This window comes from Lycorma delicatula, chromosome 1, assembly GCF_047948215.1.
Source record: "Lycorma delicatula isolate Av1 chromosome 1, ASM4794821v1, whole genome shotgun sequence".
NCBI lineage: Eukaryota > Metazoa > Arthropoda > Insecta > Hemiptera > Fulgoridae > Lycorma > Lycorma delicatula.
Window position 1 is genome coordinate 164,997,968 of NC_134455.1, and position 13,728 is coordinate 165,011,695.

Consider the following 13,728-nt stretch of genomic DNA (forward strand, 5'->3'; position numbering starts at 1 on the left):
TTTTCATTCCTGTATGGCACCACTCGAGTAAAATAATGGATATCTTTATGCACAAACTTGCTAGAGTTTGTAATGTCAAACTCTGACAAACTTATTTTTTTTGTTTTGCAATGCAAAATCTCAGCAGCTTTCACCACTATCATTTAACTCACTCTCTCCATTTGGTTCAATTACATTTTCCCATTTCTTTGGATCATTATCCACACAAGCATTTAAATCACCTAGTATCATAACCTCTCCCTTCTCCTCATCAACTGCTTTCTGGAGGCTTTAATAAAAGGCATCCTTGTTATCAACCCTTTCATCATCACATAGAGCATATGTAATTAACATAGATACAAGAGTTTCTGCAACCATTACATCCACAACAATCATGATACACTCATTTATAAACATCTATCCCTTTTTATTTTATTTTTCCTCATTATGAATAATATATCCCACTCTAGCTCCAGCTTTCTATGACAACTCTTCCCCACAACAGATCAATGTACAATCCATCCCACAGAAATTCATAACCTTGACCCTTTTTCTTTGTTTCTGTCAGAACTAAGTATTTAACCTTGGCAAGTTTCAGTTCATCCACCAGTTCCCACTCCTTCCCAAGTATACTACGCACATTCCCTGTCCTAAAAATCTTTAAATTTGATTCATCTGCATATTTACGCCTGAATTCTGGTCCAGTTCACTCTTTATCTTTGCTTTCAATAATGATAATTTTAAAGTGTGCAGATTATCGGCCTGCAGCACCTCATCATGACGGAGGGGCTGTCTCCTTAAGGCAATCATGCTAACCATAAAAAATAGATAAAACACTTCTTCATTAGTCAGATCTTGCACTTCACATGCTTCCTGAGATGAGAACTGATCTCCATCAGGTTACAATGTTACAATAAGGAAGGACTCCGCAGTCCCCAACATATATCTGCTTGCTGACTCAACTTCCCACTGAGTGGATACCCAAACCTTCTGGTTAGTTGCTCAGCTTAACAGGGATGCCACATGTCATTTGTTGGAGTTGGAATGAGAGAGGTTATGAATGCTTTTGTCTGAATTCTTATATTGGACATCATCACTCCTATTCACCAGAGCCCTCCCCAGTTAAGCTCCTGAGGCCACTTACAGTGATGCCTACTTATAAATATATGTTTCCAAGAATTTATTTTATGGATCTTTTTTAGAGGTAACTTCTCTAGTAAGCAAAAAAATTTAAGTGTTTTTTTCCCAATAAAATCTTCTCTTATGTTTTTAAATAAGCTCATTTATGCCAAAGGTTACCTACTTTTAACGCATTAAAATTCATTCATCCATATACATACTGGTTAGCAATGTTAATCCCAGTCATATACCATCTTAACTAAAGGGATTCTAGAGACAGAGCATTTTAAAATAATGTGTTTAAAAAGCAAAGGAACTTCAGAAATTACACTGCCTCAAAAAAAGACACCTTTTAAGTACAATCTCTGGTAATTCCTACAATTTGTTTTCATATAGATTGAAACCTTCAAGAATAACTGCAGAAAAAACAAGGTTTAATTTTATAAAATACTTAATTTTTAAAAATATAATTAATTTAGTTTTATTAAATACAGAATCCATTTAGTCATTGTCATATGCCAAAAATACACAATCACTAGGTCAGTTGAAACCACTTCCTGGGTAGTTAATTTTGTAAGTTTTGGGGGCTATTAACCATGGCTACACCAAATTTTTAAAGCCAGATGTAACATTTTTTTAATGTTCCAGGATAGTACTTAATGAGATTTTTCAGACATAATCATAGTAAGATTAATTACAATTTTAAAAATGTTAATGTTTTCTCATTGTTTCTATGAAAATTTATTACTAAAGTTCAATCTTATTTAATGTTGTATTATCAAACTTAACCTTAAAAGACTAAAAAAAATGTACAAAGTGTGATTCAAAATTCTGTTTCATAACCAAACTGATTACTTAAAACCTAAAAATAAGTTTTAAGTAACTATTGTGTAATAGATTAGCTCCTGAATAATCTGAAAGAGTGGATACTTAATAAGACTACATTTTTATACAATGTTAAAAAACCAAGAATAAAAGAGAAATTATGTTAGATTTATGTCATCTAAAAAACATAATTAATATTCTTAACTAAATTATTTCTTAATAATTTTGTTACAAGGATGAACAATGAATATTTTGTGGTATATTTATTGGGTTTTTAATTTTTAGAATCCATTACAGTCTGCTGCTACACAGATGGCCTCATCTAAAAAGTATTTAATTGCAGTTGAATAAAGATAGTAAACCCTAATAATTCAAACAAATGATGAGGGTCCTGGTATAAACAAAACAAATTTTGAATTATAGAATGTCTATAATTTTTTCAGAACCCAACTAAGTATGATAATATTTTCCAACAAAATGTTATCTTTTTTAAATGGACATGAAATACATTTATAATAATGCGACTAGTGTAAAAGTAAAGTAAGCACATATCTAGAACGAGGTGATACAGATTTTACACTACACAAGAATTATTTTGAAAGTAAAGACCATTTCATCAGATCAAAGTTTAATTTGAAAACATTATAACTAAACATGTTTTTTATTACAATTATAATCTTATCCAGCTTCTTTACATTATCATCAGCAATATTGAGGCATTTGTTGCTATAGTTATCCTGCACAGCAACCTAAAATACATGCTATTGAAATAATTTTTATTGTTACAAAGGCTCCTTCTGAATACACATAATTTTATCAATTTTCCACCAAATAGAAGTTACATCATATTTCAAATTCTTAACTTAGTAATATTAAAAACAGAAAAATATATAAATAAATAATGAAATAAAAGTTTAAAGAATAAAAAATAGTTATCTTATAGTACTCATGGCATTTATTTGACAAAAGTCCTTTTTACAATCATTGAATTAATTTTTCATTGTATATAATCAATCCTTACACTTAATAAGGGAAATACTAATTGTGCTGAATATTAATAATATTAAATCTCAAAGTATTAATCTTTAAGCATGAAAATAAGAACATCTTTATTTAAGACAAGAAACAGTGAATTCTAATGAAGTATTATTGTCTTCTTATGAACGTGTTATGATAATGTAACTGTTCATATAAAATACTTTTCTGTATAATGCTTTTGTTCATATAACTCTGAAAAGTAAATAACATTTTTAATAATGTAAAATATTCATTTAATACCTCATTAAAGTAAGGCTGTATATATTGTAACTGTTATTGCATTAAATAATTGTAGTCATAGTTCTTGCTGTCCATCGTTTCTGAGTGATGAGTTTAGCAAATCAAATTATTGCAATTTACTGACTGAATGAATTTTCATAGACCTCAGGTGAGCTCAAATTTTTAAAAACTAATAGAAATATTCATTTTCATTTTCTGTTTGAATTAATCCTGTTGCTAAAGGCTGATATTTAGAAAATTCTATAAATCATTTAATTTTTCTAATATATATCATTTCTTTTTTTTTTCAAATAAATTGAAAAATTATGTAAATTTGTAAGTATTATTTATTTATTTTTGTTGATTATTTTTTACTTGATTTTATGTGTTTCAGAAACCCAAAATAGAACTTCAAGATTGAGTTACTAACCAAAATTTGGCTGGAGATTATTACCTAGGGAAATAGTGTTTATGATTATGCAAAAAAATGATAATCAGTTGATTAGTGAAGTTTCAGAACCTTCGAACAAGAAACTACCTTAAGATCCTTCTTTAACATTCTTAGAGGCTGGGGAAATTAACAATAAAATTTTCCAGTTAAATACCTTAATAAATAATAAAGTTACTGTAGAAGAAATGAGAAAAAAGACATCACATTCAATGTTTAAGATATTCAATAATTTGGCTACATTAGTTCATAATCTAACTATCAAACCAACATGAATTACATGAACAATGTACATTATATCACAAATTTTAAAATCTGCCAAAAAAGTAAAAATAATCAACCTATATATGCAAAATGCAGGAAAACCATCTTCCTATTATTTTGGCTATTAAATTTATATGAACTCTAATAAAAGAATTGAGCTATCTTCTTTACCATCACAAACTTATCCTCAAAATCTCCATTATTGATGGCCATAAGTTTTGACATCAACCGTCTTATGTGGAAAATCAATCTTATCACCAACTTCCAGTCACTACATCCTCATTTCCAAGTTTTTCAGCACAGCCTATTCATAATGGTCATTAGTTAATATTTTATATTCATAATCTGTACATAAGTCATTTATTCATAATTCTTTCACTCAAAATTACATCACACATTATTTTAGACAGACCAACCAAATCACTACCTCATTGATATACTTAATCAGTTCTGTTCTCTGCTCAAACTCGTTTCTCTATTCAGACATGCAGTTCAAGCTTTTATTCTTCTAAAAGAAGATTAGTTTGCTCTCAGTTTTTTTTTATTGAAGGATGCCAGTGGATGGTGTATTCACATCACTCACATCAAGTTTTGGGAACATTTCATTCATAGTTGTGTTTCTATACCAAGGAATTAAAAAAAAATAATAACAAAAATAAAATAAAATTATAAAATTAATTTCCTACATTGTGAGAAATATTTTGGTTTAGATAAAATTATGATATGAAAAAAAACACACACACACATATGCACATAAGCATGTAATTATGTATGAGCACTAATAATGTAACCATTTCTTAAAACATGTTATTAGTAATTATTTTAAAACTAACCTGTGTTGTTGTCAAAGTATGGTATTTTGCACCAATGATCTGGAGTAGCGCTAGTGAAAACTTGTGAAAAAACCAAAAATGCTGAAGGTATACTGCCCGATATGCATAATAAGTATAATATTAAATTCTGATAAGGTCCCCTTTCACCTATTTGTTGTAGTACTTCATCAAAATGCATTTTTTACTATGAAATCCATAAAAAACTATTACTACTTATAAAGTATTCTTGCTAATACACCACTTGAACACATGTTATAAAACACTATTGCATATATGATTAATACACACTATTAATCACTCACAAAAATTATTAGCTTTAAAGGTTGACTTACGTAAATTATATACCACCATTTTGTAATTGTCATTACATATTGAACCTTAATATAAAAAGGATTCCTGTAACACAAAATGAAAAACAATATTTGTTTTAAAATAATTTATGATAGAAACAGCAACATTATTGACTGCCAACAAATTATTAGTGATTTCTTTTAAATGTAAAATTAAATTAAATTGTTTCTTAATCTTATATTTTCTTTAAATGAAAGTAAAAATATTCAGATGAATCCTTAGTAACACTGATTTTATCAAATTCCTGAACGTAATTTAGGTTACATCCAACATACTGTTGTCTAATTAATGGTTACATTTTTATTTCTTATTTCTTCATTATCTTATTTTGATTGCTTGGAGTACGTAAAAATATTCAACTATATTTATCATGTGATGGCTGTATAGAGTAAAGGAGTGTATTTAAATGCCTAATATCCTGCATGTTAAACAAAGATTTTATTTAGTCTTAGAAAACTTTCATATTGCAACTAAGGTTATGTTACTTGTACTCAGAAATTCTGCATACAGCTTTATTTGTAAGGAGTCCTGATTGGTTGGGCAATTTTATCAAAAATTTAAAAACATAATTTAAAATCATAAATTATTATTATTGTATGATTAAAAAAAAAAAAATGTTTACTCCCTAGACAGTTGGTATAGTTGTAGTATAAGGCATTATTCAGTAGTATAATGTTCATTTACAGTTATTTTCAATAATCCTGTTTTTTCCAGAACTATCCTAGTGTATTCCTTCTGAATGGAGAATGCATAAATGCATTTTTTCCCATAGAAAGATGGAAACTAATTTGTTTTACACAATATTACGTCACATTCTTTCTTATTGTTAGATGAATTTAAAACAGCTTAGGTACAAATGATATTAATTTGGGTTGCTTTCTCTGAGAGTAATGATGTTCATTATATAGTCAGCCCCCCAGCATGTATAGAATGAAGTGTCACTTATAGAAGAAATACCACCCCCATTTATAATTTAATATTTTACATTAAAAATATAAACAAGATATATAAATGAAAAATTTTCATCTACCTATCTAAAAACTGCTACTTTTTTTAAAATCAATAATGCTTTTGTATTAACCAGTATTTAAACACTAGAAAATCCTACCACTTCTAGGTAAAAAATTATTCCTTGAAAATCCTTCTTCCTTAAAAAGAAAAAATATAGAAAAAATTAATAAACCATAGAATTTGATTAAATGATATCTGAAATTTTGACTGTCCCCAGTTAGAAATAACATCAAAACTTTTTAATTGCTCCCAGCAGACAATTGAACTTTAAAAATATAATTTACATTTAAGATTGATTTGTTTCTGAACAAGAGATCAGTGTCTCAAATTTGGGGGTCTTAGATTCGAATCCTGGTCAAGCATGGCATCTTTCATTTGTTAAAAAATTTCCATTCCCATGTACAAGCTTCTTTGTAAGCTTCTGAAGTAAATGAATCAATTCATCAAGCAAAAAAAGGAAAAAATTATATAGTTTTTTATAAAAATATTTTTAAATGTTAGAGTTACACTAATCGAAACAATAAATCATAAATCAGTATGATACTATGGCTTTTATAATACAATTTCTTCCTATTTTGTATGATCATAAAAATAACAAAGTGGGAATTGGATTACCATCAGACTAGATTCTATAAACTGTTCCTTGATGCTATGAAATCTAAAAAGGAATTGCAGTTAAGTTTGAGATATCATGATTTATACATAATTTTGATCAGAATAATCTATATAGACTGGTGGGTGATCGAGCACCAGAAAATTAAATTCCCCTTTTTGAAAGATTTACTTTTTCACGAAGTGAAATTTCACAGTAAATTTTATTCTAATTAATAATATAAAAATAACATCAACCAATGAACGAATGTATGAAAAATGATATGTCATCTCACTGGACATGATGTTTATCATTTTTTATACAGTAATAGAGATGTTCAATAGGTTATAATGGTCAAACCAGCCACCTTATTTCTTTTCAGTTATTATTTTTTAACTTAATTCAATATCTTCAGATAAATTCTTCCTAAATTATAAATCAAAAAATTATTAAATGTTGATAATTGCATTTATTGGGTGAATTCTCATTATAAAGAACTGAATGAACTATTACCAATGTCACCATTAGCTATTAAATCTAGCCTAGGCATCAGTAAGATGCACAAACGCTAAAGCTACTGACCAACAAACCAGTTACTATTCTTAATTTTCTACTCTATTTCAAACAATAACCATTATTAGTAATTACTATAATTAACCATTATTTATGATACCATTACTTTTATAATTAACCATTATTAGTAATTTATTTTTAACATACTAGGTCAATTAAAAAAATAGTAGAATTTTTTATCTAGAGCTCTTACAGATATTTTGAGATGTGGGGACTGGCATCACAAAGAATTAAGGTGAAATTTTTTGTTAAGCTTGTCAAAAATTTTACCAAAACTCACAAAATGATTGAAAAGATTTAAAGCTTAAAAGACTCTGAGCAGCACACACTAGGTTATGAGTGGTTCAGGTGTTCTAAAAGTGATCAAGAATCTACCGAAGACAATCCTCGTCCAGGAAGACATTGTCATCATTGGACAAGTTCCAATATTGCTTAAGAGAATGATTTGTTGAGATCAAGTAGGCATTTGAATGTTCATATAAAGCAGAAGAACCTGGGATTTCTGTGCATTCATGTCACCAAAAACTAATTGAAAATTTAGAAATGCACTGTGTCAAAACAGAGTTCATTTCAAAACTCCACATAATAGCAAAAAGACAATTGTATAGAATCTCTCAGAAACTTTAGAATCTAGCAATAGATGTTGAAACCTTCTTGTTGACGATAATAACCAGCATTGAGAAAAGAATGTATGGGTCTGATACGGAAACAAAGTCTCAGTCATTGCAATGAGTTTATGTAGATGGAGTGAATTAACAGTGAATTAACTACCTAAAAGTCATCAGATGTTTAAAAGAAAATGTGAAGAAGAGACCTGAAATTTGGCAAGGCAACTCCTTCACCATGAAAATATGCTAGCGCACACTCTCCTGCAAAATGCGTGTTTTGTACAAAACTTTCTTTAGTGACATTTCCACAACCATGCTCACCCAACATGGCACCAGCTGAATTTTTTTTAATTTCTAAAATTAAAATTCCATTAAAAAGATAAGAGAGTTGAGATGCAGAGTCTGCAAAATAAAATTATTAGAACACTCTGAAAGCTATTTCAGAAAGTGGATTCAGCGCTGCTTCTCAAAATGGAAAGGAGATCAGGAAAAGTGTGAATAACAGGAAGGAAACTACTTTTTTTTATACTACTAGGTATATTTTGAAGGAGATTAATTGTATAATGCTGTAAATATGCAATAATTTTTTTTTTTTATTAAACATTCAGTTATATTTTTGAAAAACATATATGGATTTTATAATATGCTATAATAGTGAATTGTTCAATTAACTCTACTTATTTATATCAATAAGTATACAGATGTAACTTCAAAACTGTATTTATTTGCAAATAAAAACTACACATTAAACATACGAGTATTAACACCATATGCAAAAGAAAGCTCTGTTGTATAAAAAAAAATTATGATAAGGCAGGACTATTATTTTTATGACAACAAATTGAAATTACACTTAGTTACTTCAAATAGAACAAACATGTATATGTGCTTGAATAAGAATTACTTTTTTAATAATATTGAAATACTTCATTGTAACACAATACAATAGCTCTACTTACAGAAAAAAAAAAAATATTTTAAGAAAATGTATTGTCATGCAATAAGCATGAGGAAAGTCAAACAATTCACCCTAACATAATGAATATTTAACTAACTGCTATTATACGAGTAATATATATTAATACATTCCTGTCTCTTTGTAAGTTGAAAAAACTTAACTAAATCTCTTTCAATGAAATAATATACACCTTAATTTGTATAATATGTTTCTATTTGAATACTTACTTTATTTTTTTAAGGTTTTAAATAAAAATTTGAAATTTTAATGTACAGTTATTAAAGAAAAAGTAAACAGTGTACAATTCATAAGACTAAACCAAAAGTAAAAAGATTTTTTACTACTTTAAACCCAGTTAAATGTACAGAAAAGATTTGAACTAAATTTAATTATGAAATTATTTTTAACATATAGTTCGCCATTCAATAATTATTAATCATAATTTCACATTAGAGTTCTGATCTATTTTATCTGATTAAAAATTATAATGGCTAGACATTATGCAGATTTTAACTCAATGTCTCAAAAGAAGATTGCTTAAGAGAATAATTTGTTGAGATCAAGTAGGCGTTTGAATGTTCGTATAAAGCAGAAGAACCTGGGATTTCTGTGCATTCATCTCACCAAAAACTAATGGAAAAATTAGAAATACACTGTGTCATCACAGAGTTCATTCCAAAACTGTAAACATAATAGCAAAAGGACAATTGTGTAGCCATCTCTCAGAAACTTTACAATCTAGCAAAGATGATAAACCTTCTTGTCAACAATAATAACCAGCATTGAGGAAAGAATGTATGAGTCTGATAAGGAAACAAAATCTCAGGTGTGTATTTTTGCTCCTAGTCAGGCTTAGCATTTTCACACAATACAAAATTCATCTCATCCATGATAAAATAATGGATGTATATAAAATGACTGCATCACTATAATAAGTATGAGCTTATATCAGTAATGAATATATTTTTGAATTTAAATATTTTCATATACTTTTGTTGGATAAGATAAATTGTTTTAATAACATATTCTATTTCTAGTTGCAATTCTTATCCATAATTTAAATGAAACTGTAATTAGTCATTGAATGAAACTATTCATCTGCAGTTTGTATGCATACCTATGTTTCTCAATTCAAATGCTTTTCAGGTAGATCTTGACTGTAGTACTCTTGTCTGCTCTTCACAAAAAATCAAACTTGTTATCACTAACTACAACTAAATTTAATAAAATTATTCTGTTAAATTATTTATAGGCAATGGCATTGCTTTATGGTTATTAGACACTCTAAATAATTAATTTATATAAACACAATTTTTTGTGTATGATAAATCCATAAAGAATCCATAAAGAATTAGAAAAAGATTCCATAAAGAAAATAATAAAAATGAAAATATTCCAGTGGAAAAAAAATGAATCTAATGAGCACTGTAAGAATTAATTATCTGAATTTCAGGGTACGTACATTTATACAATATAGCATATATACATTATACAACATAGGTATGTATATAACATATATTTCTTTTTTCTTTTCATATTTCATTATCTTATTTTTATTATTTCATAAAAACAAGGAATTCAGGAAACATGCATCTAAAGTTTTATTGGCTTTAATGCAACCAAAATTACATTGCTATTGATGAAAGATGATTATTTTCAAGATAAATTTTGTGAAGTGTAATGAATAATTTTATAAATTCATGATCTCATGTGTGAAAGAAATTTGTAATTTTTTTGTGTTTAAATTTTTATTCAGTTTCTTAAACTATATTGATTCTGATACCTTATAATTACATTGTTTGATAAACAATGATGAACTTGATAAATTAAATCATATGCTGTATGGTAGTAAGTTCTTAAAGTGAAATGTTGGCTTGTATCTATGGATTTTTAAGGAAGTATAGTGTATTTTTCATTTTAAATATTTATTTTTCAAGAGCTGATTTAAACCATGAGAAAATATAAAGAAATGAGATCATTTACCTTGTGTGTGAGATCTGAACACACTTGTTTAATTACAGTTTTATATATATAAATATTTGAAACTGTAGTTAAACAAGTGTGTTGCATATTAGTATCAAGTGTGTTTTATATTAATATCTGTTTACAACACTTCTATTTTTTTTATAACATGGGTCAACAAAAAAGAACAATAATTTGGAACTGAGATAAAAATAGGTGAATTAAAATGTATTTTTTATGCTAAATCTTAAAATGAAATCAATTTTTCTTCATCACCCACAGATTTTTGGTTATGACCGTTTAAACATTGACAAAGTTGTTCTGTCATAAAAATCTTTCACTAAATTTATAGTATCACTTATGAAACAATTTTTATAATATGTGTATGATAAAACCTACCTTAAATAAAGAACACAGCAAGTCATATCAAGAGCTGAACTCATACTGAAGAAAATTTCATCATGTTGAATTACTCATTACTTGACTCACTGACATGTCTATACATGTCTGTTTTGACATGAAATGACATCATTCAACTGTTTTGTATCAAATATAGATCTACAACATGCATCACAATGTAAAATCAGATGATAATAAGCAAACATACAGACAAACTAACTTATCTGAATTGTTTTACACGAATGATGGAACTAATAAATTTAAGGGGTTGTAACTTAAGAATTGTACGTGATGGGTTGTTTTGAAATATATATTCAGATTCAGCATATAAAATACTATATAGAACACCTACTCCATTTTCAGTTCCAAATTTTATGTTGACCAATGTAATTAATTGTGATCCTAATTCTACATCTCCTGACTCCTGAATTCTTCTGAGTCCTGATAATATATATATTTATTACATTCAGTTACGGAGAAACCAGAGTAAAATATGTATTATTTTATTTATATATTTAATTTAACATATCACTGACTGAGCTTGTTATTATTTTAATGTAATTTGAAGAAAATTGGTATTTAATATGTACCATTATAGTTATAAAAAAATATAATCATGTTATAATTTCCTTATAAATGACATTTAGAGATTAAAACATTGGAAAAATAACTTAAGATTTTTTTCTTCCCCCTTATCAATGAGTATTATAATTTAATTATCTTTAAAGCTATAAACTTCCTTTTCTCTTTTCATTTGTGTTACTTCATTACTTGAGCTATTTAAAAAAAAAAAATTTGTCTGTACATTATTAATCTTACTAAAATAATAAATATCATTTTAATTTATAAACCAAAATTACACAATTGCTATTTTTATAAGTACATGTAAAATGTAAAAAGGATTTATGTCCTTTGATAATTTTCATGAGAGATTTTAATTGTGTAGTTTTTAACTACTCATTAAAATTTTATTGTTTCTATTTTTAAAGATAAACATAAAATAAGTAATGAATATTATTTGCCTACAATTCATCAAACAAAAATACTTTAACCAAATTTTTCTGCTCTTGAAACATAAAATATTCAAAATGAAAAATACACAATACTGCCTTAAAAATACATAGATACAAGCCAACATTTCAGTTTAAGGATTTACTACCATACAACATAGGATTTAATTTATCAAGTTTATCATTGTTTATCAAACAATGAAATTATAAGGTATCAGAATCAATATAGTTTAAGAAACTGAATAAAAATCTAAACATTAATAAATTACAAGTTTTTTTTTAATTTCACACTTAAGATCATGATTTATAAAATTATTCATTACACTTTACAAAATTTAGCTTAAAAATAATCTCATCTTTCATCAATAACTGTGTAATTATTACTGAAGTAAACTACACCAGTTACAACCCAATGGTTACACAATGTTTGGAAAATGTAGCAGTAGCATTCTAGAAATAGAAGAGTATAAAGCAGAATAAAATGTCAATGACGTCAATGTTACAATTGATACTTGAACCATGACAGACGACAACATGAGATTTATTCTGCGTGGTTATGGTGTAAGATTACTGCTAAGGGATTCATAAAACATCTAGACCATTCTGACATCATGATTTGAATTCATTTTTTCAAAAAATTTAGTTTGTGAATGAATAAAAGTTAAATACGATAAAATAATAAATTTTCTCTAAAATCCTGTAAGTTTTGATTTTTTTAATTCTTGGCATACTTTAATTAAATTTTTAAATAACTATTTTTTCCTGAAATACTGGATTCTTTAATGTTAAAATATCACAAATAATAAAGCATTTTAATGCCAAAATTTCAACATCAATCAAAAAAAAGTTTTTAAAAAATGTAAGATTTTAAATGGAATTAAAATCCACAAATTTTAATTCCCTATTAATACAAATGTTTTGCTGTTTTGTCACTAAAGAAAAATCTCCATTTTAAGAACATTGAAAACCTTTCGTTAATCTTATATATGTTAAAGGAATTTATACTTCTTTTGAATTAGTTCATTTTTAATTTTGTTTTAACTCTCTTTTTATGTAGTTCTTCAACAAGTAGTTGTAAAGGGTTTAGAATGTTTTTAAAAGTATTATTATATAATACATATTTTAATAATTGCTTTCTTGCAGTAAATAAAGATATTTTCAATTGTTTTTTTTAATTTTTTTTATGTATCACCCACACTAATGACGTAAGTATTTAATCTCATTTTTATTTATATCAATTAATTTAATTGCGATATAACAACATATTCATTATGTTCATTAGACTACCTGCAGTTTTTTATTGATACTATGAAACAAGTTATTAAGCTACAAATTAGTTGCCAAAGATGAAGTTCTAGTATAATTTAAATCAGTGGTAGTCACCTTTTTATACCTACCTACCTACTTTTGTGTCTTTAATAAATTTTTCTAACCACCCACCGGTTCCACAGTAATGGTAATTTATAAAGTAGTGAAGTAACTTTACTTTATAAACTTAAGCAGAGTTACAGCAAGTTAGAACATATAATAATAATTACT

The 13,728-nt window shown here is 26.9% G+C and overlaps 1 protein-coding gene across 4 annotated transcripts in view; it reads right to left on the reverse strand.

Moving 5' to 3' along the window:
* LOC142325208 (organic cation transporter 1-like) overlaps nt 1-13,728 on the reverse strand; it is a 132,257-nt gene that overhangs the window by 89,025 nt on the left and 29,504 nt on the right. For 2 of the 4 annotated variants that reach the window (XM_075366675.1, XM_075366665.1), the window contains exon 2: nt 5,058-5,121. In XM_075366675.1, coding sequence (XP_075222790.1) covers nt 5,058-5,076 — 19 coding nt within the window. In that variant the 5' untranslated portion in view covers nt 5,077-5,121. Of the gene's footprint in view, nt 1-4,725; nt 4,904-5,057; nt 5,122-11,179; nt 11,314-13,728 lie in introns of those variants that run through there. The other 2 variants (XM_075366684.1, XM_075366657.1) reach the window with 2 other exon arrangements.